The 25,601-nt window shown below is 43.1% G+C and overlaps 1 protein-coding gene and 1 long non-coding RNA gene across 3 annotated transcripts; both read left to right on the plus strand.

Moving 5' to 3' along the window:
• The first annotated feature begins 472 nt into the window (after positions 1 to 472).
• Positions 473 to 16,847, plus strand: LOC143321739 (putative neural-cadherin 2). 2 transcript variants are annotated; one of them, XR_013077237.1, is made up of 6 exons: positions 473 to 1,821; positions 4,550 to 4,733; positions 4,966 to 5,132; positions 6,805 to 6,917; positions 7,825 to 8,008; positions 15,479 to 16,847. XR_013077237.1 is itself a non-coding variant. In XM_076732328.1 (5 exons), the coding sequence occupies exons 1-4, from the start codon at positions 4,478 to 4,480 to the stop codon at positions 7,847 to 7,849; spliced, it is 561 nt and encodes a 186-aa protein (XP_076588443.1). In that variant the 5' UTR covers positions 4,033 to 4,477; the 3' UTR covers positions 7,850 to 8,008; positions 15,479 to 16,841. The 2 variants fall into 2 exon arrangements, 1 of the variants encoding a protein (XP_076588443.1); XM_076732328.1 differs by lacking the exon at positions 473 to 1,821 and having other exon boundaries at positions 4,033 to 4,733; positions 15,479 to 16,841.
• A 4,310-nt stretch (positions 16,848 to 21,157) lies between these two features.
• LOC143322552 (uncharacterized) lies at positions 21,158 to 23,439 on the plus strand. Its single transcript, XR_013077307.1, has 3 exons — positions 21,158 to 22,648; positions 22,741 to 22,928; positions 23,059 to 23,439. It is a non-coding gene; the product is annotated as an uncharacterized LOC143322552 (long non-coding RNA).
• Positions 23,440 to 25,601: the final 2,162 nt, after the last annotated feature.

The following is a 25,601-nucleotide window of genomic DNA, read 5'->3' on the forward strand; positions in this document are numbered from 1 at the left end:
AGGCTACAGAGATGTATGGAGTGAAGCAGTACAGACTGTCTTAAATCGTCATGTTTAGACAGTTTAACAACTCAGATCCTAACAGTTGAATTTAAGTTATTATTTAAATGTAAGCATTTTTCAGTGTTTTGTAGTTTCTTCAAGTTATAAATGAAGCGTGAATGTGTGGACATGTGATGGCAGAAATGCAGTGCATTGGCTGGACTGTAACCTAAAGTTCACGTCATAGGCTCAGACAGGCAGGGAGAAGATGAGTGCAGTCCAGAGGTCAACGGGCACTGTAGAAGTGTTCTTGAGCAAGGCAGCTCTTAATGCTTCTCTGGAGTCGGTATGGAAGCCAGTCTGGTTGGTTACCAGAAAGAGCGTCAATGGGGAAGGGAGCACAAGTGTTGACTTGACTTTTCTTTGGCGAATTTGTTGTAGACGGTGTCATACCGCTGTGTGTGCACAGGCTCAGTCAGCTTGGAGACGTTTGAGGCGGGAACCCTCCTGACCATCACATGTGGTGGGGTTCACCGCCAAGTCCCTGCGCTTAGTACGCCCTGGTGCTGAACGCTGGGTACGAATACAGCAACCAACTGCCTGCAGTGCCGTGGACAGCTTGAACGCAGCCAAGCACGGTAACTCTGGTGCTACTTTTTCATCACTTTGCACAACTCGTGCAACTTTCTCCGCGTCTGTGGGTCCGTGAGAGACAATGGCTCCCATTGTTTACAGTAGGGATCTGCTGCTGGCCCTGCGTAACACAGCTGTGCGGCCGGAGGAGCGACCTGATGTACCCCGCAAGTTAAGGAGGCAGGGGTGCCGCGCTGGGATCAATCGCCGCGACAGGGGGAGAGCTTATATACCGACTCTCCCGTCCGTCATCATGGGGAACGTAAGATCTCTTTCCAATAAGATGGATGAGCTAGGGGCGTTGACCTGGCATTATCAGGAATTCCGGCGGTGCTGTATGCTATTGTTTACTGAGACATGGCTCAGGAACGCAGCACACAGACGTGACTGTAGCGCTGGATGGATTCTCACTCATACGGGCAGACCGGATAGAGAGGAGCGGTAAGAGGAAAGGAGGAGGGCTGGCAGTGTTTGTGAATGATAGATGGTGTAACTCCAGGCACATCACTATCAAAGAGCAGCACTGTGGACATTGAGGTGTTGGGTGTTAATTTGAGGCCATATTATCTACCGCGGGAGTTCATGCCATAGTGGTGGCTGTGTATATTCCTCCCTCGGCTAACACCGATGCCGCCTGTGACGTTATCAACACCGTGATCAGCAGGCTGCAGACTCAGAAACCACAGGCCCTCTTCCTGATCTCTGGGGATTTCAATCATGCCTCTCTGTCCTCCACTCTGCCCAAATTCATCCAGTATGTGCCACCAGAGGCAATAAAACACTGGACTTATTCTAAACCAACACCAAAGAGGCATACGAATCATCACCCCTCCCCCCTCTGGGAAGAGCTGATCACAACCTGGTTCATCTCCTGCCTGTACACAAGCCCCTTGTCAACAGGCAACCAGCTGTGTCCCGCACAGTGAAGAGGTCGTCTGACAAGGCTAAAGAGGCTCTGAAGGACTGCTTCGATACAACAGTGTGGGATATACTCCGTGACTCTCGTGAGGAGGACATTGACAGTTTGACAGACAGCATTACGGACTACATAAACTTCTGTGTGGAGAACACTGTACCCACCAGGACTGTACGGCGTCATTCAAACAACAAACCCTGCATTAATCCTGACATTAAGGCTCTTTTAAAGGAGAAGAAGAGGGCCTTCAAGTCAGGAAACAAAGAGGAGCTTCCAGGAGTTTGCTTCGGGTAATTATTAGGGCCACGGGTTGAAGCCCCGAGCCCTATTGTTATCCTGCGTGTTTTTGGGGCCACGAGGTGAAGCCTCGAGCCCTATTGTTATCCTGCGTGTTTTTTCTTTTTATTCTTCCTCTTCCGTGTCAAATTTCGATTCATTACTTGTCCTACAGCTTTGAGAGGACCCAGGCGAATTATATATCAAAACGCGCGTCTTGATCGGGATCAGCGTGCTATTACTACTCGAAAAACTGCGAAAACTTTCCCATAAGGAATGAATGGGAGGAGGTAAAAAAACTAACAAATCATTGGACTTTTTCTATTGCCTAAATGCCCTAATTTGAATTAGCAGCCTCTAAGTGCGGCCACATCTGTCTCTGACTCCAATACAAAGATTTTCTGAGACAAGCAGAACGGACCCCTGTTTTAAACTCGCAAGTGTCGACAAAGTATGTTGTGTAGAAACACCGAAATCACATTCGATTGTTCAGGAAGTCCTTACAGCGATGATGGTCTGTATATTTTTCTGATAGGAGCTACCGTTTTGTCAGAATCAACCCAAATGTCAGACCAGTGTAGAGGCAGCAAATCGCTCTGTTTCTCCGTCTGAATGCGTGTGTGTCTGTTGCGCTGTGAGGGCATGCGCGTGCGTGTGTACCTCTCTCTCTCTCTCTCTCTCTCTCTCTCTCTCTCTCTGTGTGTGTGTGTGTGTGTGTGTGTGTGTGTGGTCGGTCGTTCATTGAACGATAGTTCATGAAGTCGTTCATATTTTGGCAGAACGTGAGCTGACCGTACTGGATTACTGCCTGATGACCGTTACTATGAACTCGTTCATTCTGGTGTCTGTGAACGGCACGCTCTCTCAGTTTAACTTCGTTCAATAGGGTGCCAGATTTCTGTAGAGCCCCAGGCGAAAACCCGGCAAAACACACCGTAAACAGGCCTTAATATGTGGCGGAAAAAAAACACCCGATCTGGCAACACCAGCCACCAGTCTCGTACCGCCGCATGCGTCACATGGGGTGAAAGCTGCAGCTGTTACTAGTGTGGACTGAATGGACAGCAACAAAGCATTAAAGCAGCAATGGGGAAATGCTGTCCCCTCGATGCTAATGTAAATCATGGTTGGATAAGAATTCAACATTGGATATGAAGATGAAATCTGACGCATAGTTGCAGTGTTAAAACTGATGAAATAATTGCTGTCTGTGGTTCTATATGGGCTGTGTCAATAATTTTGAAAAATAATAGCTCACAGCAACATATGTTAGCCTCATAGCATAATTGCCTAAGTCATTTTTTGGCCAAATTGAGATATCTGCCTAAATCTACTCTCCTGACACTGCTGCTTCATTTTGCCTTATCGCCTATGTCCTCAGCCTATCAGAAAGCTAGTTACATTCCAAAATCACTATCTGCTTAAGTCATCTCTTTGATTTGGGCATTTTTTTTTTTCATTGTTTTTTCTTCTTTCCCGAAAACCTTAAAATATGACTTAGGCAATTATGCTATGAGGCTAACGATATGGGAAAAAAAAGAACTATGAACTACTTCATTTTTAGAATGGTGAACTTAGTTGAAAATGTTGAATTGTGAACTATGAACTGAACTAGGTCATTTTAAAATTTGTTAACTAAACTTTGAACTAGTTCATGTAGAAAGTGAACTTTCCAAACACTGGCTCCTTGTATATAATATCATAATGTTACTAGTATTAATTGTTTGAAATGTCTGAAGAATCTCATCATAATGTACACACTCTGGCAGTAGCCCCCGTGGCCCTTTCAATATTTTCTAGTTCTACCTATGAGGTTTCTGAACCTTTTATTGCAGATGTAGAGAATATGATAAGCAATTGAAATAAAATAAAGATATTAATGGAAGACACAACATAAATATGATAGTCCTACATCCAGAATTGTACTTAAAGGTGGCATGTGGAGTTTTCTTATTAATACAGAATTCAGTCAAAAAAAAATACTGCTCCACAGCACTACTACTGGTCAGAAATTCAACAGGGTACCTTTAAATAAAATACAGAAGTCACATCACCAAAATAAACTGGACTCTCAAAACCCAAAGTTCTCATTAAGCAGCATAATGGCATCTGTTAATATTATGTTATTATGTATTACATTATTGTATTATTATGAGTGATGCATTAATGTATTAGCAGAATTTTAATGTTGTAGTGTACTTGGTTTAGGTGGAGCTAAATCTACCTGCTTTATATACTGCTGAATAGTACTATAACAATACATAAAAAATATTAAATATGAAAATAATTATCCATTTAAAATCTTAATCTGCAAAAGAGAGTTATAAAAAGAGTAAAATATTTCCCCCTGAAATGTGGTGGAGTAGAAGTATAAAACAGCATAAAATGAAAATATTCAAGTGAAGTGCCTAAAAATTGTCCTTGAGTACATGTAAGTAGTTGCTGGACTATCAATACATCTAACAACTAATGCACTCAGGTCAGTTATACTAATCTGTTACGTCTACTTTGTTATGTTTGCACAGAAAGACTTCACTCACTCTCATTTTGCTACTACAAGTACAATAACGTCATTGCAACTAACTGCTGTCTGCAGACAAGACAGCAAACTGACCGCTAGACTCCACCTTTGAAGTACAATTTGATTTATTACAAATTAGTTATCTTGTAATGTTATTGCAGGGACAGAGACATTCAGTTTTTCTCGTAATACTGTTCTCTTGTTATGCGTCCTCCTTTCAGCTATATGACCTTGGCTCCCCAGTTGAATCCTCCAACACTGTGCCAGGCTGCTCTCTTATTGATGACCACTGCACCAACAAGGAGCAACTTCCCTCTTGTGGTAAGAGGGGGCGCTGTCATGACGAGGGGGGCTCCTTCAGCTGTGTGTGTGAACCAGGGTTTACAGGGCCTCAGTGTGATCAAGGTAAGCATTTAAAATTGCTTTTAAGATAAAATTAGGTTTTCAGCAAAACCTATATATGGGCAATCAAAATTGAACATGTGAGAAAAATGCCATTTTGCTGTTATAGGAAGATAACCTCACCTTACAAAATTTGCAGAACAGCAACAATGATGTCTAGCTATGATACCATTGTTTATTTCCCATATGACAGCTGAATTAATTATGTAAGTCTCCTGTGTTTTTGATTGACAAGTGGCTCCAGAGTTCTCCTTTGATGGCTGCAGCCACATTCACTTCCAGCTCTTGTGGTCATTGTCTGCACGACAAACAAGGGTTCAGGTTGGGATTCGAACACGTGCCACTGCTGGTGTCATCCTCAGCCTGCTTTCCCAGAAGCAGAATGAATACTTACGTTTGGAGGTGAGTCATGCTTGGTCACTTCCATCCATCTTGATAGCCCTGACTGCCTTGTTTATGGGCCCGAAAAATTATGATTAGGGCCCTGACAATGATTGCTATAAATTCTTGCCAGGCTGACTAATATCAGGGTTGGAGACATATGGGTGTGTATAGAGGAGGTAGGTTTGCCGACAAAAAGCCATAATTTAAAAGGTTGTCTCTCTCCCCTTTCTTATTGATGACCACTGCACCAACAAGGAGCAACTTCCCTCTTGTGGTAAGAGGGGGCGCTGTCATGACGAGGGGGGCTCCTTCAGCTGTGTGTGTGAACCAGGGTTTACAGGGCCTCAGTGTGATCAAGGTAGATATGGTATAATGTGCAGACTGAATAAATAACCAGACCCTCACAGGTTTGAAAGTCTGTGAAGGAGTTCTTGGGAATGAGCCCTGAAAGACCAGTAACTTTTAAAAAAAGTAAAATCATACCATTTCATGTTTATTTTTTGCATCAAACATGATATTGAGTTGAAAAAATTCTGGAGAACTTCCAAATTCCAAAATTCACTGGTGATTGCGTAGGTCTCTAGGGGTGCTGCAGAAATTTTCTATATATTTTTTTTTTTTTACTCAGAATTTATTAAGTCTTTTGTCTTTTGCTCATTTTTTGTTGTAGACTTGAGGGTACGATGAAGTAGTAAGAGTGTGTGTGTGTGTGTGTGTGTGTGTGTGTGTGTGTGTGTGTGTGTGTGGATGTGTGTGTGGCCGTATATTACAAATGTTGTAGGTGTTAGATTTAGATAAGACTTACACAGGGGAAATCAAGTCATTACAGCCAGCAAGTATTACAAAAAGCAAAAACAGTGGCACAGAAGGGTCAAGATAAAAAAGTATACAGGATGCAGAATAGAAAAACAACTATGTATACATTATGTACAGATTCTAAAAATACTAAATGCCATAAAAATTAAGCTTTGGACATGTGCAAGGTGCAGTTATGGGAGCCCTCAATGGTTTAGTCCACTGTGTTCGCTCATCTTTAACTACTAAAGATGATTATGTTTCTTGTATACCTTCCCTTCGGAATGATTCCTGCTTCTGTCATGCACTGTGTATGGCAGCTCTGCAAAGCATCATAGCTGTAAAATTGCTGAATTAAATTTTTCCACATTTTTACCAATTTTCGTGGCAGGTTCACCACAAAGAGCATTTTCTGACTAGTTAAATATTGCATTTCTTGCCTGGCCCAAACTTTTCTTTTTCAGCCCTTTTTTCTTTGTCTTTTCTTCATCACGGGAACTGGCCAACTTCTTACTTTTTTGTGCTTTTGCCCATCAACAACAATAACATAGCAGGTCCATGTCTGTCAGTTTAGAATTTGTGTAACCCCATTTTACAGTTTCATTCACACAGCCATTCCAAAATTTGAACTATGGGTTAGCAGTGTTAGTACACTAGTGTTACTACAGCTGATGAACAAAGCAGCCCAACTTGTTTTGATATAGCAATGCAAAAGTCCCCATATGGAGTCCAGAAGAAGAGTTTTAACACTTCAGATCTGGAACTCATCCAAAATCATCATCAAAAATCATCATTATTATCAGTCAACATCTTTATTATTTCTTACTTCTTAGGGTTCTCTGGTCTGTTTGAATATCAGAATTTCAAATCAACAAAGCTTCACTGTGTATCTCAGGTTATTCAAGGTCTGCTGGCTGTTTTCTACAACCTTGGAGATGGAGACTACAACCTGACACTGAGCCACTATCGCATTGATGATGGAGAGTGGCATGAAGTGGAGGTCGATCGGTACGGCAGGGAGTTCACTCTGCGGCTAGACCATGGTGGAGGGAGACGAGAGGCTACAGCATCACCTGAGTAGAGTCAGGAGATCATTATTGACCCCTCTGTAGTGATGCTTGGGAACTCTTTTCCCTCAAGAAACAACCTTCTATCAACAAAGCAGCAAAGGCTGCTTACCTTTGTTGGTAGAATGAAATGAATTAAAGCAATTTTTCAGTTGAATTAAATCATTGATATATCATCAAAATATCTCATGACACTTTTCATATAGAGAGGGAAGAAGAGAAAGAGAGAGAGAGAGCGCGAGAGAGAGAGAGATGCACAGCAATAATAATGACAAAAACAGAATATTAAGATAAATGAGTCGTGAACAAGTGAATTAACTGTTAACATCAATAGAGAAGGTGAATGAATGAACAGGATAATTTGTAAATAGGTGAACTGGGAAATGCATACTTAAAGCAATGGATTTCACAGATGACTTGTATACCTGTTAATATGAATGGGTATGCTGTGTAAATGATCCAGTGCTTATTTTTGCCACTTGCTGATGCTTCTACATTTCACAACCTGTCCCAAAGGTGTTTTGATCCCTTAGCAGATGCAAGACAGTGAGTCAGTGGGACTAATCTGTATTTAAATAAGGTGTAAGACCTCATGCTACCCACTGAGTAAGCAAAGTAATCAGAAGAAAAAAAGAAGCCCATGCTGACAGCTTAGCCTCAGACAGTTTGGGTGTTTGTGTAACTGAGAGCGTGCATGTGGATTGGTCTGCAGGTGTGTCAGTGCGTGTGTGTGTGTTTACACCCTTGCCATGGTGTAAATGTGTGTCCACAAAAGATTTTGCCTGAGCATTAATGCATGTCTTTTGGCATTGTAAACTCTGTTGTTGTTTTTTTCCTCTCTTTGCCAGGCTGTTTGCGAGATGTGAGGATTAACGACTGGTCCATCCCCCTGCATCTGGATCAGCCTTCAGAGGGTCTCCAGGTGGTTACTTCACAGGGTGTCTCCATTGGCTGCTCTTCAGAAGCCTGCAGGAAACAACACTGCATTCCTCCCTTGGTCTGCATAGATCTCTGGAGACACCACTAGTGCAGGTACTGTAAATATACAGAATCAATAACCTAGCATGGGAATGACACCTTACAGTGTGCAGGCACTTTTTGCACATATTTACATACATACATCCAGAGAAAAGGACTGCATACTACAGCCTTGCTTATAATAAATGAATAATTTCAGCATTCAACTGTTACAATCTGGTAATTTAAAGGACCCAAAATGCCACGTCAGAGAGAACAGGAGACTAGAGAAAGTTAATAGTTCAAATGAGTCTTCCAGGAATGTGCAAAAAGACAAATCTAGACAAATCACAAAACTTGGAAATCTCAGAGAAGGAGCAGCCAGAACAGTATTGAATCCAGTCCTTACTGCAGATGTAGACAGGGCAAGGCATGAACGGAGACAGATGGGGATTAGGCACCTGAGCGTAAAAACACTAGAGTCAGGGAGGCAGGGAGCAGACAGGCAAAAAAAATGAAAAAAGTACTATGGATAGTTTCAGAGCTTGGTTTTTACCACACAGATGAACTGACAATTCAACAAAAACTGGATGAGGCACTGAGGCTTATATACTATGGGAGCAGGTGAGTCTTGCTTGCTTGACTGAGAGCGGCTGTGCTAAGGATAGGTGGAGGCAGAGCCCAACCTGTCAGCCATGCCCTGCAGTGAAACATATTCACACATGACAGACAAGGGGGAGACAGACAGGAGACAGAGGGAGAGGGGAAACACCAGACACAATGGGGAAAAGGAGGGAAAACTGTAGATCCGTACATCAACTCACAAATTGTATTAAGAAATCATGTCAAGACCCACAGACTTGCACAGTGTGGAATCTCTTTAAGGAGATTAAATAATATAATTCTTGAAAAGAAAATTTAATGTAAAGTCATTTAAAAATCTGACATCAGAAATCTGTCCAAAGCAACACATTATTATTATTATTATTATTATTATTATTATTATGAGGAGAAGAAGAAGAAGAAGAAGAAGAATCATTAAGAATAATGAGTTAAAACAATTCAAAAACAAAATGTGTTTTGCAATAGTGTCTAGATCAGGGGTGCCCAACCTTTTTTGACCCAAGATCTACTTTTCAAGTAGCCAAACTCCCGAGATCTACGAGTCCAGTGTCAACATAGCAAACCCACACACATCGTTTTCAGCCTGCAGTAACTAACCTCACAACACTTTTTCTTGTTGTCACACAACCACTAGACATCACGTCACAAACCCTCCCTCTCTCAAACACACACACACAAATTCCTCTCACACAGCTGCCAGTTTGCAGTGTGCTGTAGCACAAACCCACTCTCTCTGCTACTCTCTCTCTCTCTCTCACACACACACACACAGACACGCCAATCTGCATGATGAGCAATAGCCATAACTGACCTTATTATGAACCAAACAGAAAAATAAACCAGTTACAAAACAGGTAGATATCTGAGTTTGAAAAATAGAAATCACTTCCTACCGTGGGAGACCAGGCACTGGGAGGAGGAGGCTAGCTTCTTGTAGTCAGGAGTGTAGGAGCTTGTTGCAAGGCGTAGGCAGGCTGCAAGGTGGTCATCAGTCATTGTTGATTTGTACTTGGACTTGATGATTTTCATGTGCGAGAAAGCAGACTCACACAAATAAGTTGATCCAAAAAGAGCTGTCAGGTTCAAGGCACGTCTTCTGAGATTGGGATACTTCTCCTCCACCAGTATTTTCCAGATTACTACATGCTCTCCAGGTTGAGCGGATGTTGATCTGGCTTTGATCATTTGGCATTGTCAGAATCTCATCCTCAAGAGTGGAGCTTTCCAAGTTGAAAAGTGATCTGACTTTGGTGGCAATGTCACTAACATCAGTACTTGCACCAAATGGATAACACATATAGCTGGCTACAGACTCGATTGATGCAAAGTCAGTAAAACGCCTCTCAAACTCTGACGAGATGCTCTGAACATGCTCCTCATGACATGCACTGTCAAGCTGTGTCAGACCTTTACCTTGACGTTGTAGTTCTGCTTGCATTTGAGGGAAGTTGCGCAGGTTACTACGCTGCAGCCTGCTTCACATCAGCTGTAGCTTGCTTTTAAACGTGTTCACTGAACTCATCATGTTGATCATACATCTTTATCCTTACCCTGCAGCACTAAATTCAATTCATTGAGCTCGCCAGTGAGATCAGTGAGGAAAGATAAATCTAAAAGCCACTGGTGGTCCTCTAGCTTTGTGTGGTAATCCACATGTTTTGAAAGCTTCAGGAAGTCCTTGATTTCAGCCAACAGCTCCGTAAATCTGGCCAAAAATTTACCTCTGCTTAACCACCTAACATTAAATTAAGATTAAATTAGATTAAAAGCCTTTATTGTCATTATACGTGGTGTACAACGAGATTTAAGACAACTCTGGTGGTGCTAGAAAAAAGAATAAATAGCAAATAGTAAATAGTATAGTGCAGTAATAGTGCAGTAGATAGTAATAGTAAAGATAAGATAAAAATGGCATAAAAGGGCATTTAACAGTATGATAATAGGCATTTATCAGTATGATAAATTTAACAGTATAGTCATATTTGCAGGAGCAAAAAGAAGTTTCAGCAGCAGTGGGATATATTGCACAGTGGGATATATTGCACATATTGGGTTTATTGCACATATTGCACGGTGAACATCATCTACCTAGTGAGTACTGAGTTCAGTACTCTGATTGCACTGGGGTAGAAGGTGTTAAGGAGTCTGGAGGTGTGAGCCCTGACTGATCTGTATCTCTTTCCTGAGGGAAGCAAGGAGAGCAGTCTGTGTCCGGGGTGTGAACTGTCACGGGTGATGTTTGTGGCCCTGCGCAGACATCTGGTGTTGTAGATGTCTGCCAGAGAGGGCAGCTGGACTCCAATGGTGCCCTGTGCTGACTTCTTGACTCTTTCCAGAGCCTTCCTGTCAGCCTGGGAGCAGCTTCTGAACCACACCAGGATGTTGTGGGTGAGGATGCTCTCCACAGAACACCTGTAGAAGGACAGCAGCAGGTCCTTGGAAACGTTGACTTTTCTCAGTGACCTTAAAAAGTACAGACGCTGCTGTGCCTTTTTCACAAGGACGTTGGTGTTGGTGCCCCATGTCAGGTCCTTTGAGATGTGCGTTCCCAGGAACCTGAAGTCATTGACCTGCTCCACCTGGTCCCCTCCGATGAGAAGAGGAGGGGGATCCTCTCTCTTCCTCCTAAAGTCCAGCACTAACTCCTTGGTTTTTGAGGAGTTAAGTGCCAGGTTGTTGAGGGAACACCAGGTAGTGAGATTAAGGACCTCATCTCTGTAGGCTGTCTCGTCGTTGTTGTGAATCAGCCCCACCACAGTTGTGTCGTCCGCGAACTTAACAAAGATGTTGCTGTTATGAATTGGTGCGCAGTCGTGGGTGTAGAGGGTGTACAGCATTGGGCTGAGCACACAGCCCTGGGGAGCCCCAGTGCTCACAGTCAGGGTTGAGGAGCGGTGATCCCCCATCCTGACTGACTGCAGACGTTCAGTGAGAAAATCTTTGATCCATCTGCAGGTATACTCACCAATGCCAAGACTGCGCAGTTTGGACAATAGTCTGCTCGGAACCAGAGTATTAAAGGCAGAGCTGAAGTCCACAAACAACATCCTCGCGTAGCTGCCAGAATCTTCCAGGTGTTTACACACTGTGTGGAGGGCTGTGTTGATTGCATCACCCTTGGATCTGTTGGCTCTGTATGCGAATTGGTGTTGATCAAGACTGGGAGGCAGTAAGGTTTTGATGTGCCTCAGGACCAGTCTCTCAAAGCACTTCATCACGGTGGATGTGAGAGCCACAGGCCTGTAGTCATTCAGGCCGCTGACCGACTGTTTCTTGGGGATGGGTACAATGGTGGCCGATTTGAGACAGCTGGGGACCGTGCAGGTAGCCAGTGAAAGGTTGAAGATGTTGGTGAAAACCTCTGCTAGTTGGTTTGCACAGCCCCTCAGTACCCTCCCCTGTACGCCGTCGGGGCCAGCAGCCTTAGATGGGTTCACACTCCGGAGCACGCTCTGGACCTCCTCCGTGCTTACAGTAAGGGCCGGGGTGTCAGCTGGCAGCATCGTAGTCACGGGAGCATCCTGCTCTGTTCCAACCTCAAATCTAGCGAAGAACTGATTCAGCTCCTCTGCTAGATCTGTGCTGGTGCTGGTAGTGGGAGCGCTGGAGCTGTTCATGTTGACAAGGTCACGGATGCCCTGCCAAACACGTCGGGGGTTCCCCTCCGCAAAGTGTCCCTCGATCTTTCTAGCATAAGATGCCTTAGCCTGTCTGATGCCTCTCTTCAGGTTGGATCTGGCTAAAGTGTACAGTTCACTGTCACCTGACCTGAAAGCAGAGTCCCGTGCCCTCAGCAGCTGTTCTACCTCGCTGTTCATCCACTGTTTCCTATTTGGATAATGTCTAACCTTCTTCTCCTCAGTGACATTATCCATGCACGTTTTAATATAAAACAGAACAGTGGATGTGTAGGTAGTTAGGTCCTCTTGTGCAAAGATGTCCCAGTCAGTTGTGTAAAAGCAGTCCTGTAGTTGTGGGATGGCATTTTCAGGCCAAGTACGTGTGATTCTCACCTCAGGCCGTGTTCTTTGTATGAGAGGTCTGTATGCTGGGGTGAGAAATAGGGACAAATGGTCTGATTGTCCGAGGTGGGGGAGGGGGGAGACTTTGTATGCGCCCTTGATGTTGCTGTAGACCTTGTCCAGCACGTTGTGACCTCTCGTTGCACATGTAACATGCTGGTAGAACTTGGGGAGCATAGTTCTTAAGTCCACATGGTTAAAGTCTCCTGCCACAATGAAAAAGCCATCCGGGTGTGGGTCTGTTGTTTGCTAACAGCGGCTAGCAGGGTCTTTAATGCTATGTTAGCATTAGCACTGGGTGGTGTGTATACAGCCGTAACCATAACAACCGTGTGCTCTCGGGCCAGGTAAAAAGGACGACATCTCAGTGTAATAAACTCCAAATCAGGGGAACAGTGTCTTGCAGTCACTGTAGCGTTAGTGCACCACCTGTTGTTGGAGTAGATGATCAGTCCTCCTCCTCTGCTTTTCCCCGAGTCGCTCGTCCGGTCGGCTCGGTGTGCTGTGCGTCCCGCAAGCGTGATAGCTTCGTCCGCGATCCCCGAGTGAAGCCAGGTTTCCGTCACGACGACAATGCTGCTGTCTCGCAGGTTTTTCTGCGCGTCTATGGTGACCGATAGTTCGTCAAACTTGTTGTTCAGCGACCTGGCGTTCGTGAGGAAGATGCTGGGTAGCGCTGGTCTGTACGGGTCTCTCCGTAGCCGAGCTTGGACGCCGGCTCGGCAGCCCCGGCGCCGCCGCCTCCTTTGTTTGGTCGCGGGGATGGTGAACCACGGGCTGCTCACTGGTCTCACTATCTCCGGTGGGATGTTGTCGTTAGAAGTCCGGCTGGAGTTGGACTCTCCATAACGCATACCAATCCGGAGTAGTTCCTCTCTGCTGTACTTATTAGTGCTCAGCGAATTGCAGGAAAAAGAGGTAGAAAAAGAGGTAGAAAAAGAAGTAAAAGTAGAGTCGCACCGGGAGAGTTGTCTGACTGCTGCACTGCTGCGCGCCGCCATCTTTGTGCCATGTGAAACAGCAGGTCTGTGAGCTCAGCATCATTCTCCTCCAAGTGAGCACAGAAAAGCCTTCTCTGCATACCCCTGGCCTGAACTGAACACACAATCTTCATTGCAATATTCATCACTTCTTTCATATTTTAAATCTTTCCACACAATGCTAATAATTCAGGATATCCAGGAAAGCTTCATTTTCTTTGTACAGTGCCATGAACCCATTGGAGCGGCCCATCAGAGCAGGCACCCCATCAGTTGTGATGGAGATCAGCTTGAAGAGTGGCAGTTTTGTCTCGCTAACAAATCCCTTGAAAGCATTAAAAATATCCTCACCTCTGGTGTCCTTTTAATGGCAAAATGGTGAGTAGCTCTTCCTTTGCGCTCATGTCATCAAAAACGATCCTGATGAAACACACAATTGTGCCACATCCGCCATATCAGTCGACTCGTCAAATTGGAGGGAAAAGCACACACACGTCAATATCCTTCCTCAGTTGCTCCTCCACATCCACAGCCATTTCCTCACACTGCCTTGTAGTAGTATTGCGGGAGAGTTGCACTTCTTTAATGGCCTTCAGGATCTCTGTTTTATTTTTAAGTCGTCAAAAAGGCTTCACAATATCGCCGTCTTTGAATGGCTTCTTGTGTTTAGCAAGGATGTGACTGACGCGATAGAAAGCAGTAGTTGCGGCCTTACCCTGGGTCTTCGGTTTGGTGAAGATTGACTGCCGTGCTGCAAGCTGTGCTTTCAAATCCTGCACTTTTGTGGTGTTTAAAGGCATTTTTGCAGGGAAATCCCTCTCGTAGCTCCCGTGTATCTTTTAAAATGCCGCTCCAGATTCCCTTTCTTTGCCAATGCCTCCTTTGCATTGCAGATCAAACAAACAGACTTTGAATGAGAATAAACAAAAAAAAACCCATTCAGGGTGAAAATGGTAGGTCTTGGCTCATTTCCCCTCAGCCATGTTAACGTTTACGAGTGCGTAACCGCTAGCTGCTAGCTACTGTTGACAGTTGTCAACTTCCTGTCATGCATGTCATGTGCTACTGCTAGCCCGGTTCTTTGTTGGAAGCCCAAGAACAGCCCGAAGCAATCTTCAGTTCACAGTCAAAGTATTTATTGAGGTCACACATGAAGCAATGCAGCGCTGGTCTCAGACTGAGAGCTCCCGCAGGATCTCCACCAGAATGAGCATAGTTATGAGACAAAAGTTCACATTTATCATGTTGGGTTTGACCAAACCCAGTACAATGATCAGATATATGTTACACAATATAATTGGTCAGTTCCCAAGGCCTGGGCGGCATACCATATCTTGTTCTGGACATGTGATAAACAACCTGTATGAGTATGTGTTGTGTGAAGCGCATATCTAAATGCAACAGACATCACAAGCGGAGGAGACAAGGCTGTCAATAACCAGAGTGCCATCTGCCTTTTTGTTATGAGAAGTGGAGAAGTGGCTTTCAAGTTTTATTTAATAAATCCACATGCACATACTGTAAACAAGAAAAATGTAACAATACCGATGATATATTACTTGCATAGCAAGAACAGTTTGTGTAATATATATATATTTTCTGAAAACTTGAAATCAAAGTGTCCAGCAGATGGCAGCTAGGCTGAGTTCAGCCCTGTTATATTGTGTGTCTAGTGTGTCAGCCTGAGAGAATAATGTTTATTCATTAGCAGGAACTGTGAGAGTCTCGGCTGCCCCTTGAGACTACCCCCTTGAAATATCTATGTTCTGTGATGTCAGCACAGCCTCAGTATATAAAGCATTGAAAACAGCAGGGGGAATGATATATAGCATGTAGGCATGTAGAAGTCAGTACTCCTGATCTGACAGTTTCTCAGGTGTTGCCTGTCTTTGCTTTATGCTACTCTCTTCTCTGCACAGGTGCCCTCCAGGCCACTTGACCAAAGAGAGCTCCTTGGGCAAAGAGTGTGTCTACACACTATGTGCCAGCTGACCATGCCGCCACGGCACCTGTGTGGCTCACTCTCCATCCCACTACTCATGCCACTGCTGTAAGGGCTACTGGGGACGGCACTGTGAGGTGATGCTCGCCATATTCCGCAATGAGGACAGCAACAGTCTCAGTCTCAGTTCCATGTTTGCCATCAGCATCTGTGTCTTGGCCTTTCTAGGTAGCTATGTCGACTATGTCCTTTGTTATCTGTGGTAACCCAACACTGTCATCTCTTTTCGTGTTCTTTTAATATATTTTGTAAGTTTGTATCTCTTTTGTCTTGCTTTTTCATGTGTAGACATTGATTTTCAACCCTACAACTAATTTGCATTCATAATTATATTGTGGTAGCAATTAAATTTTTAAAGACAACATTTCTTTGAATAAATGAAACACTACGTTTATGTACTTCGCTGGAGTCGCAGGGTTGGATGGCAGGCATATAATGTGCAAGTCTGTGACACCAAAATTCAGGGTTCATGTCCAGCCTTCTGTCTGTGTCTAGGTTGAGGCACCAAAAAAGCTTTGGTTCATTTTGATTAAATGTTGATAAAAAATATTATGTCTCAAGTCACTGCTGACATTTTCTCTATTAAAACAGACCACGATTTTTCCCTAACTTGAGCAAAGTACTCCACTACCTAAACATAACCCCAAAAAAGTTGAATAATGCTGTAGTCACTATTTACTTTTTTACGAAGTATATACGATGCATGCAAGATTGCCTATTTTGGTGGAAAACAGATGAAATGCATTGCCATTGAACATATGTTCAGTATCAATGTTTTTGCAATTTGCCAGGTATGTTTTTTATGCCCCTATCTCCTAGAAATAGCATTTTATAGACAAAAAATTTTCATTTATAATTACATTGTAATCACTGGCTGTGATCACTGCCTGGGTTATGTTCACAGTCAGTATTTGTTTGAGTGAATTAAACACAACATTTATGTACTGTACTGTGCTGCAATTGCAGGGAGGTGGATGGGGTGATTGGTGGGCATATAAAGTGGTGGTCCTAGTCCTGCTATGACACCAAAATCCAGGATTTGCGTTTCAGCAACTTTTCAGATTTCAGCAACACAAGCACTTTGATTAAGATTGGGGAAAGATTGTGATTGCTGCTGACTTCTTCTGCATTAAAATAGACCACGATCTTTTTCCTAACATTAACCAAGTGCTGTCAGTGCCTAAACATAAGCATAAAAAGTTGAATAATGCTGTCATCACCATAAGTGCATAATGCATTGCGTGACTGCCTATTTTGGTGGAAAATAAATTAAACATGTTGTCAGTAAACAACAGTATGCTTTTAATATCAGCATTTTTGTGATTTCCCAGGTACATTAATTAACAAAATTTCCTCATTATGTTCATACAAAACGTAATTCAGTTGGTATCACATTTCCCTCAAAACATATTTGCAGTTGCCTATTAGTTGTATATAAACAGAATTTCTGAGAGACAGGGATTTTCATGCTGTTGTACCTTTTTTGTTTGTTTCTTCACATTATAGTTATGGCAATATCACTGATTTTATCTGTAGCATCCACTGTTCTTATTTTCCACCTGTTTGGTTCTGGAAAATCTACATACAAATATCTTGTAGCTGCATTGATCTCTGGAGTTGAACCAGGATGTTATTTCTTCATGGGAGGTTGGTAGAAATATGAAAAAATATCAGCACCACAAGAGAGAAGCAATAGGGGAGACAATTGTATGTCTTAATCTGTGGTTCACAGAGAAACTGTGAAAGTCATCGCCTCCGTGTCCCCTTTCTCTTCTTGTGTTACACTCTGACTTCAAAAGTCAATTTCACTCTCAGCCTTATTTTTATCTGCCCAACTCATTTTATATCTGACCATCCACTCATTTTTCTCCCTTGATGTCCTTTCTTTACCTTCCACATTTCTGTGTACATTTCTGTTTTCCCAAGTCAACCTAAAGAAGAGAAGAGATGCACTTTATTAATCACACACAACAGTGCACGCTACATGCACACACGCCATGCTTATGTGATATTATTTCTCCGCATTTGACCCATCCTTGGTCAGTCCTTCCTCCGCGGCGGACCAGAAGCAGTGGGCTGCCAGCCGACAGTGGCGCCCAAGGACCCAGTTCCTTTCGTCACCATTGGTCATGTGGTGATCTTCTTGCATGTTTTTAGTGGGTTTTTTTTTATGGAGGATACCCCAGGTGAACACGGGGAGAACATGCAAACTCCACACAGAAAGGCCCTTTGCCCACAGCACCCCAGACGAGAATCGAACCCATGTATGTGACCATAGTGTTGTTGTAATTGGGTCATGGACCAACAGGGTTGAACCCAAATGCAGACCAAAAGACAGTACTGCTGCAATATAAGAAATGTATTAACTACAGTGACTAAAAAATAGAATTACAACCAGGAGGCAGGTGAGGATCAGAACCAAAGTAAAGAGTCCAGTCCAGGCAAATAATTCTAACAAAGGAGCATGAGTCCAACAAATGATTCAATTCAATTCAGTTTTATTTCCAAGTCACAACAGATGTTGTCTAAGGACACTTCCATATGGAGTTGGTACAGACCATACTCTTTTTCGACACAGAACCAACAATTCCCTCATGAGCAAGCACTTGGCAACGGTGGCAGGGTAAAACTTTCTTTTAACAAGTAGAAACCTAAGGCAGAACCAGGCTCTGGGTGGGTGGCCACCTGCTTTGATTGGTTGGGTTAGAGAGAGGCAGAGACGGAAAGAGAGAGAGAAACAGAGAGACAGACAGACAGTATCTGTGTATACAGCACTATGGATGTAATAATAATGGAAGTATGACTAATAGCAGTAGCAGTTGCAGTGGATGTCAGGCAGGGCCATGGCAGGAGACGTAGCCATAATGCACAATCCATGTTCAACCACTATCCATGGGAACCTGTGAGATGACAAAGCACAAAGACTCCTGGGAAGAAGCTAAGTTAGTAACATGCCTTGGTAGAATGTGCAGATGGAGAGGGAGAGAAGAACAGAGGAGCTCGGTGTGTCTTTGGAAGTCCCCCCCGACGGCCTAATCCTATAGCAGCATAACTAAGGGCTGGTACAAGGCAAGCCTGAGCCAGCCCTAACTATAAGATTTATCAAAAAAGGAAAGTTTTAAGCCTACTCTCAAAAGTAGAGCCGGTGTCTGCCTACTGGACAAAGACTGGAAGATGGTTCCACAGGAGAGGACCTTGATAGCTAAAGGCTCTGGCTCTCGTTCTGCTTTTGGAGACTTTAGGAACCATAAGTAAGCCTGCATTCTGGAAACACAGTGTTCTAGTGGGATAATAAGGTACTGTGAGCTCTTCAAAATAAGATGGTGCCTGACCATTTATGGTTTATAACTAAGGAAGCTAATATCGGAGAAATATGATCTCTCTTCCTCTTTGTCAGAACATGTGCTGCAGCGTTCTGGGACAACCTTAGAGAATATTGAGCAACAAATTTGGGCAGCCTTATACTAAGGAATTGCAATAATCCAACGTGGAAGTTACGAATGCATGGACTAGTTTGGGGGATGTGCCTGATTTTTGCAATGTTGCGTAGGTGAAAAAAGGCAGTCCTTGAAATTTGCTTGACATGGGAGTTAACGGACATATCCTGATCAAAGATAACTCCCAGATTCTTTACAATGGTGCTAGTGTAATGCCATCCATAACTGCTATATCATGTGAGTTTCTAAGGTGTTTTGGGGCTAGTACTATAACTTCAGTTTTGTCCGAGTTTAGCAACAAAAAATTGCAGGTCATCCAGGACTTTATGTCCTGAAAACATGCTTGTAGTCTAGTTAACTGATTGGTTTCTTCTGGCATCTTTGATGAATATGGCTGGGTATCATCTGCATAGCAATGGAAATTTATGGAGGCTTTTCTAATAATGTACCCTAAAGAAACCATATTTAGGGTGAATAGAATTGATCCAAGCACAGAACCCTGTGGAACTCCATACCTGGCTTTAGCGAGCACAGAGGATTCATCATTAATGTGTACAAACTGAGAGCTGTCTGAAAAGTAGGATTTAAACCAGCTTAGTGCAGTCACTTAAAGCCAAAGTGTTCCAGTCTCTGCAATAGGATACCTTGGTCAATGGTGTTGAATGCAGCACTAAGATCTAATAAGACTAATACAGAGACAAGTCCTTTATTTGATGCAATTAGAAGGTCATTTGCAAGTTGAACCAGTGCTGTCTCTGTGCTATGATGCACTCTAAATCCTAATTGGAAATCTTCGAATAAACTATTGTTATGTTGAAAGTCACACAGCTGATTAGCAACTGCTTTCTCAAGAATTTCTGAGAGAAAGGGGAGGGTAGATATAGGTCTATAGTTGGCTAAAACCCTTGGATCAGAAGTAAGCTTTTTAAGATGAGGTTCTATTCCGTCATACTTATTTTGTCATATTTAATAAAGAAGAGCCAATTAAGGGAAAAAAACTTCTTTAAAAGCAACTTTGTTGGGATGGGGTCAGAAATACAGGTTGATGATTTTGATGACGAAATTATAGAAATTAGTTGGTGAAGGTCAACAGGTGAAAAGTGGTCTAAAACCACTACAGGTTTAATAGCTATTTCTATGATTTCTGTGTTTGAAAATAAATCAGTACATATTGAGGGAAGGAGGTGAGGAATTCTGTCTCTAACAGTATGAATTTTATCATTAAAGAAGCTCATGAAGTCATTGCTGTTCAGAGCTAAAGGAATACATGGTTCAACAGAATTATGGCTCTCTGTCAGCATGGCTACAGTGCTGAAGAGAAACTTTGGATTTCTTTATTTTCTACTATTAGTGAAGAGTAATAGGCTGCCCTAGCACTGAGGAGGGCTTTCCTATATGTTTTAAGACTGTCTTGCTAGGTGAAATGAAATTCTTCTAAATTGTTGGAACGCCATTTCCTTTCTACTTTTCGTGAAGTTTGCTTTAATTTGCGGGTTTGGGGGGTATACCATTGGAGCTATGGTGAACCTGTAGCACTATCAACCAGGTAGTCAATTTGGGAGGGCCTAAAGTTAGGAGTTTCTTGGGAGTCCTCTGTTGTATTGAGACATGGCAATGAATTAAATGCTCATGGGATCATATCGCTATATTTAGCTGCAGCACTATCAGATAGGCCTCTGGTATAGGAATTTTTGCCTAATGGCGAGTAGTGTGGTAATATGAATTCAGAAGTTATTTGGTGATGGTCCCTTTGAGGAGACTATTAAGTGTCCAATGCCATATGTCAGAACAAGGTTGAGAGTAAATAACTCCTCTTCTGTTTACTTTTGATTTTACTAAGAAGAAGAATCGGGGGGAGACATTCCCCTTTATTGTCACACATCATGCACACATGCGGAACACTGCACACGAAATGAAATTTGTCTTCCGCATTTCACCCATCCCGGTCGTCCTTCCTCCGCAGCAGACCAGGAGCGGTGGGCAGCCAGACCGGCGCCCGGGGACCCAGCTCATTGTCACCATTGGTCAGGTGGTGATCTTCTTGCTGTTTTTAGTGGGGGTATATATATATATATATATATATATATATATATATATTTTTTCTTTTTTTCTTTTTAAATGGAGGATACCCCAGGTGAACACGGGGAGAACATGCAAACTCCACACAGAAAGGCCCTTTTTTCCTCGCGCAGCAGGCACCGAAAGCATGTTGGAGGACACACCCCCCGCAGCGAGAATCGAATCTGGGACCTTCTTGCTGTGAGGTGACAGTGTTGCCACCGTTCCACCGCGCCACTTAGTTTACATGGTTGAGGGGCAGATACAGTCTCTATGGAGTATTGGGTGGGTAACTGCTCTGATGGAAGCGCAGAGAGGTGCATAGGACTGCAACTCTGCCTCATTGACTCAACTCTAAGTTGTCATGGGTTTGGTTCACTAATAAAATCGGTCATATTTTGAGAGATGAGATCTGCTCCATCCAAAGTGGGATGAATGCCGTCTCTCCTAATCACAACAGGTCTTCCGCAGAACAACAAAAAAGTTCAAGCAAACTAAAACAAAGTACTGAATCACCGGAAAAAAAATCGTACTGACAGGAACGTGTGATGTGAACTAAGGCGAACTGACAAAGACAAAGGAGAACACACAGACTTATATAGACAGGGAAGGAGAACTTATCAGACAATCACGAGGGCGGGAAAACACAAGAAATAAAGTACAGTATGACACATCAGGGGCCCGTTTCACAAAGGAGGTTCAACAAACTCCGAGTCTAATCCTGAACCCTGAGTTGATCTAGCCTGAGATAGGAAACTCCGAGTTTCCGGTTTCAAAACAGGTGATTTGAGTTAGTTCAATCAACTCAGAATAGGTTAACTCAGAGTTGAGCGTGTGCACCACGACTATAAAAAGCCAACACAATGGAGCCCCGATTCGACGAGTCACCATGGCGACGGGGAAGAGGAGGGCTGTGTTTTTTACCCCACTGGAACTCGAAATCTTAATGCGCTCATACGGTGAATTTGAGCATGTTTTTAGAAAAAAGTGTAACACCACTGCAGCTGCAAAAGAGAGGGAGGCGGCGTGGGAGAACATTGCTGCTCGGGTCAATGCGTAAGTTTAAATGTAGTCCTTTGCAATCACAACAATATTACAGGGGAAAACTGCTTGAATGGTAGCTCATTAATTTATTTCATGTAGGTGCAATCCCACGGGGGAGAAGCGCACTTGGCAGCAGCTCAAGATGAAACATAAAAACATTGTTCAAACAGTTAAGACACAGCATAATTTAATGGGGGTACCTCATTTTGATCATGTGTTACAATGTAAAGTGAATATTAAGTGGCTGTTTGACTGTGCAGTTGTTTTATCCCCAACATAATGCTGTTTTCACACACATAAATGTTTTCTCATCTATATCATATTCTCTTAAATAATTAAGCCTATTTAAACTAACACAGACTTCTGCTCAGCCAACAGAAAGCAGGCAGATGCCCGTAAAACGGGTGGTGGCCCAGCACCTCCACCTGTAACAGAGGCAGAGGAGCTGGCCCTAAGCCAGAATGTTGGAAGGCCAGTGGCTGAGGGAATCCCTGGAGGGAGCTCATCTTCAGAGCTCACCCCCCAAGACACAAGTGCCTTTATAAAATGTAATATGTCTAGGCCTATATATCTCCTTTAAGCTTATTCATAAAAAATATTTATTTCCCGTTCATGTCTTTTTTTTCTTCTGTCCCAACAGATTCTGATGGTGCTATCTGCCTGGTGGAGCCCCCTCACGCCACAACGGACCTTGTAACTGTAATTAGGCAATACTCCAAAGATTTTGCCAAATGGTAGTTTAAGTATACTGAAACAGATCACTCATGTAGGATGAAGAGCACGAGGAAACTGTGTCTGCTGCCTTTACAGAAAGAAAGGCCTATAGAGGTAACATCTCTCTATCAGTAACATACTGATAGTTCTTTTCCCATTTACATTTGTTAACATTCTGGTGGAATATAGAGTGTGACATTTAGCCTACACTGAAGTATTAACACATTCTCATCCTTTTTAACAGGGCATGGCTGGGCAGCAGCAGGAGAGTCCCTCAACTTCCACTGCACAGATTGACACAGTGAGATGGATGTTCAGTAAACACCAGATGTTCATTCTGTGGAATTCATGTGCAACTGTATAATTTAATGCCCTCCTTATGTATTCCCAGTTACCAGTAAAAGAGATTTATAAAATTCACCTGCTGAAAAAAATCCAGAAAACCAACAAAGAAATGCAATACTTGGAGCGCCAGATTAGGAGGGCTGATCTAGAAATTGAAATAATGGAGCACAAATTAGAGGTGGGTGCATAGTCACAGGTGAATTATGTTAAATATGTTAACTATTGGAACATTAACTAACCTAGCTCTTGTATTTGTAGGAAATAAAGAAGACCAAATGAAGTGTGTATTGTGTCTTTATTTGACTGCTGTGGTGGTGGTGATGATGGTGATTATGATGATGATGATTATGGCATATGGTGTCTCTGACTGCTCTGCCGTCCTGCATAGCTGGCAGGTGGATGGGGTCATCATCAGGGTCTTCCATTTGTAGGGCAGGGTGTTGCTCTCCTCTAATAGTGGCAATATTATGAAGAACAACACATGCCACAATAATATCACAGGCCCTCTCAGGGGTCACCCTGAGGTGACGTAGGCACTGGAAACGGGCTTTCAGTAGGCCTATGGTCATCTCCACCCGGGCTCTCGTCCTGCAGTGAGCCCGGTTGAAGTTCTGTTGAGGGCCTGGTTCAGGGTCAGGGTAAGGGGTCAGCAGCCTAGGTTGACATGGGTAACCTCTGTCACCCAGCAGAAGGCCATCAAACTCTCCTGTAATGTGTAGTGGACACATCAGAGTATATTAAAGGACAGAGACAAGTGAATTATATTGTGCAAATCTTTAGGCTGCTTACCACGTCTGTTGCTCAGGTTAGACTCGCGATAAATCCTTGAGTCATGAACAGACCCAGGCCACTTGGCCTCCACATTGGAAATTAGATTTGCAGCATCACATACGTATGATCTTGACAGTGCAGAGAATGACAGATGTTGAACTATGATGCAGTATTTAACATTTTGAAACAGCAGTCAATCTACACGTACCTGCACATTTATGCTGTGAATGGACTTCCTATTCACATAATCGGCTTCATTATGTGAGGGAGCCGTGATGGGGATGTGTGTGCCATCTATGCAGCCAATCACACTGGGAAATCCTAAAAGAAATTAAAATTACTAATCCCAGTCTGAGGCTGCAGCACAATGTCATTAACGGAATATAATTTAAAATTCATTTGGATCTCTACATCATTCACCTGCAATCCTGTGGAACTCCTCGTTGATGACTCTGACAGGTTTATGTCCAGGGAAAACCACAAAGGTGGGTAATAGCCGTTTCAGGGCGAGGCACACTTTTCTGACAGTTGCCTTACTCAAGCGCTCTGCATCTCCGACATTATACAAAAAACTCCCATTTGCAAAGAAACGCAGCGCAACACACAATATCTGCTGGGATGTGAGAGCATGACTGGCTGGTAATGTTGCAAATGTAAGAACGGATTAGGTTGTGTATGTAGATGATGGACTGTGACGTGAAACGGTACCGTTCAAAAAGACAATTGTCTGGAAATGCCAGAACATCTATGCGCGGTCTGATAACCATCTCCCGACGAATATTTAATTCCCTGCGCAGTAATGCTGCACCTTCATCCAAGGGATCGTTGTCAAAAGGACATGCCATGTTAGTGAAAAAAAGTGCCTACTGACTGATTTTTTTAAATAACAGACGGCAGAACTATGTTATCCCAAGACTGAATGAATGAGGAAATCAAATACCGTGTGTGGCTGACAGAGGGCGGAGACAGAGAGAAACTCGAAGTTCATTGAGAAAAACCTGGTCCCGACCAGGTTAAGTTCATAGAGTCTGTTACTATGGTAACTGACCAAGAGCTTAAGTTACCTCTCTCTGTGAAACAGGCTAGAGTTACCCCTCTTTCTCTGGTTTGAGGTACCTCCCTTTGTGAAACGGAAAACTCCGAGTTTCCTTCATTTCAGGCTCAACAAACTCAGAGTTTTCACTAAACCTGCTTTCTGAAACAGGCCCCAGTTCTGTGAACATGTTGCATGAATGCACACTGCCATCTATTGGCAAATTACTGGCATGACATTTGACATTAACAATGGCTCATTACAGCAGATTCACACTTTTTTTTGTCTCCGCTGTGCACAAGGTCAGATTCCCCACAGTGGGATCTAAGGATCCTTGAACTAGTTCATAGTTGTTTTTGGCGTCATTAATTACAGTTTAGCTCCAGCATTATTACATTCAGTAAAAGTGCTGTGTGCTTTATCACTGTAACTTTAAAATAGAGATTTCACTTACTTCAGTATTTTCTATTGTGTTTACAGTGTAAGCATGTTCATGATAGAGTCTAAATTGTAAGTAACAACAAAAAAAAAAATTGTAAATTGGGCCCTGGTGCTGCATGCATATCTGGTTCCAGGTGTTTGGTTTCATATATTTCTGAGAAGCTATAATTTTTCAGAATTCCAAGATTCAAGACCCT

The sequence above is a fragment of the Chaetodon auriga genome, chromosome 6 (genome assembly GCF_051107435.1).
Source record: "Chaetodon auriga isolate fChaAug3 chromosome 6, fChaAug3.hap1, whole genome shotgun sequence".
In the NCBI taxonomy this organism is placed as follows: Eukaryota; Metazoa; Chordata; class Actinopteri; order Chaetodontiformes; family Chaetodontidae; genus Chaetodon; species Chaetodon auriga.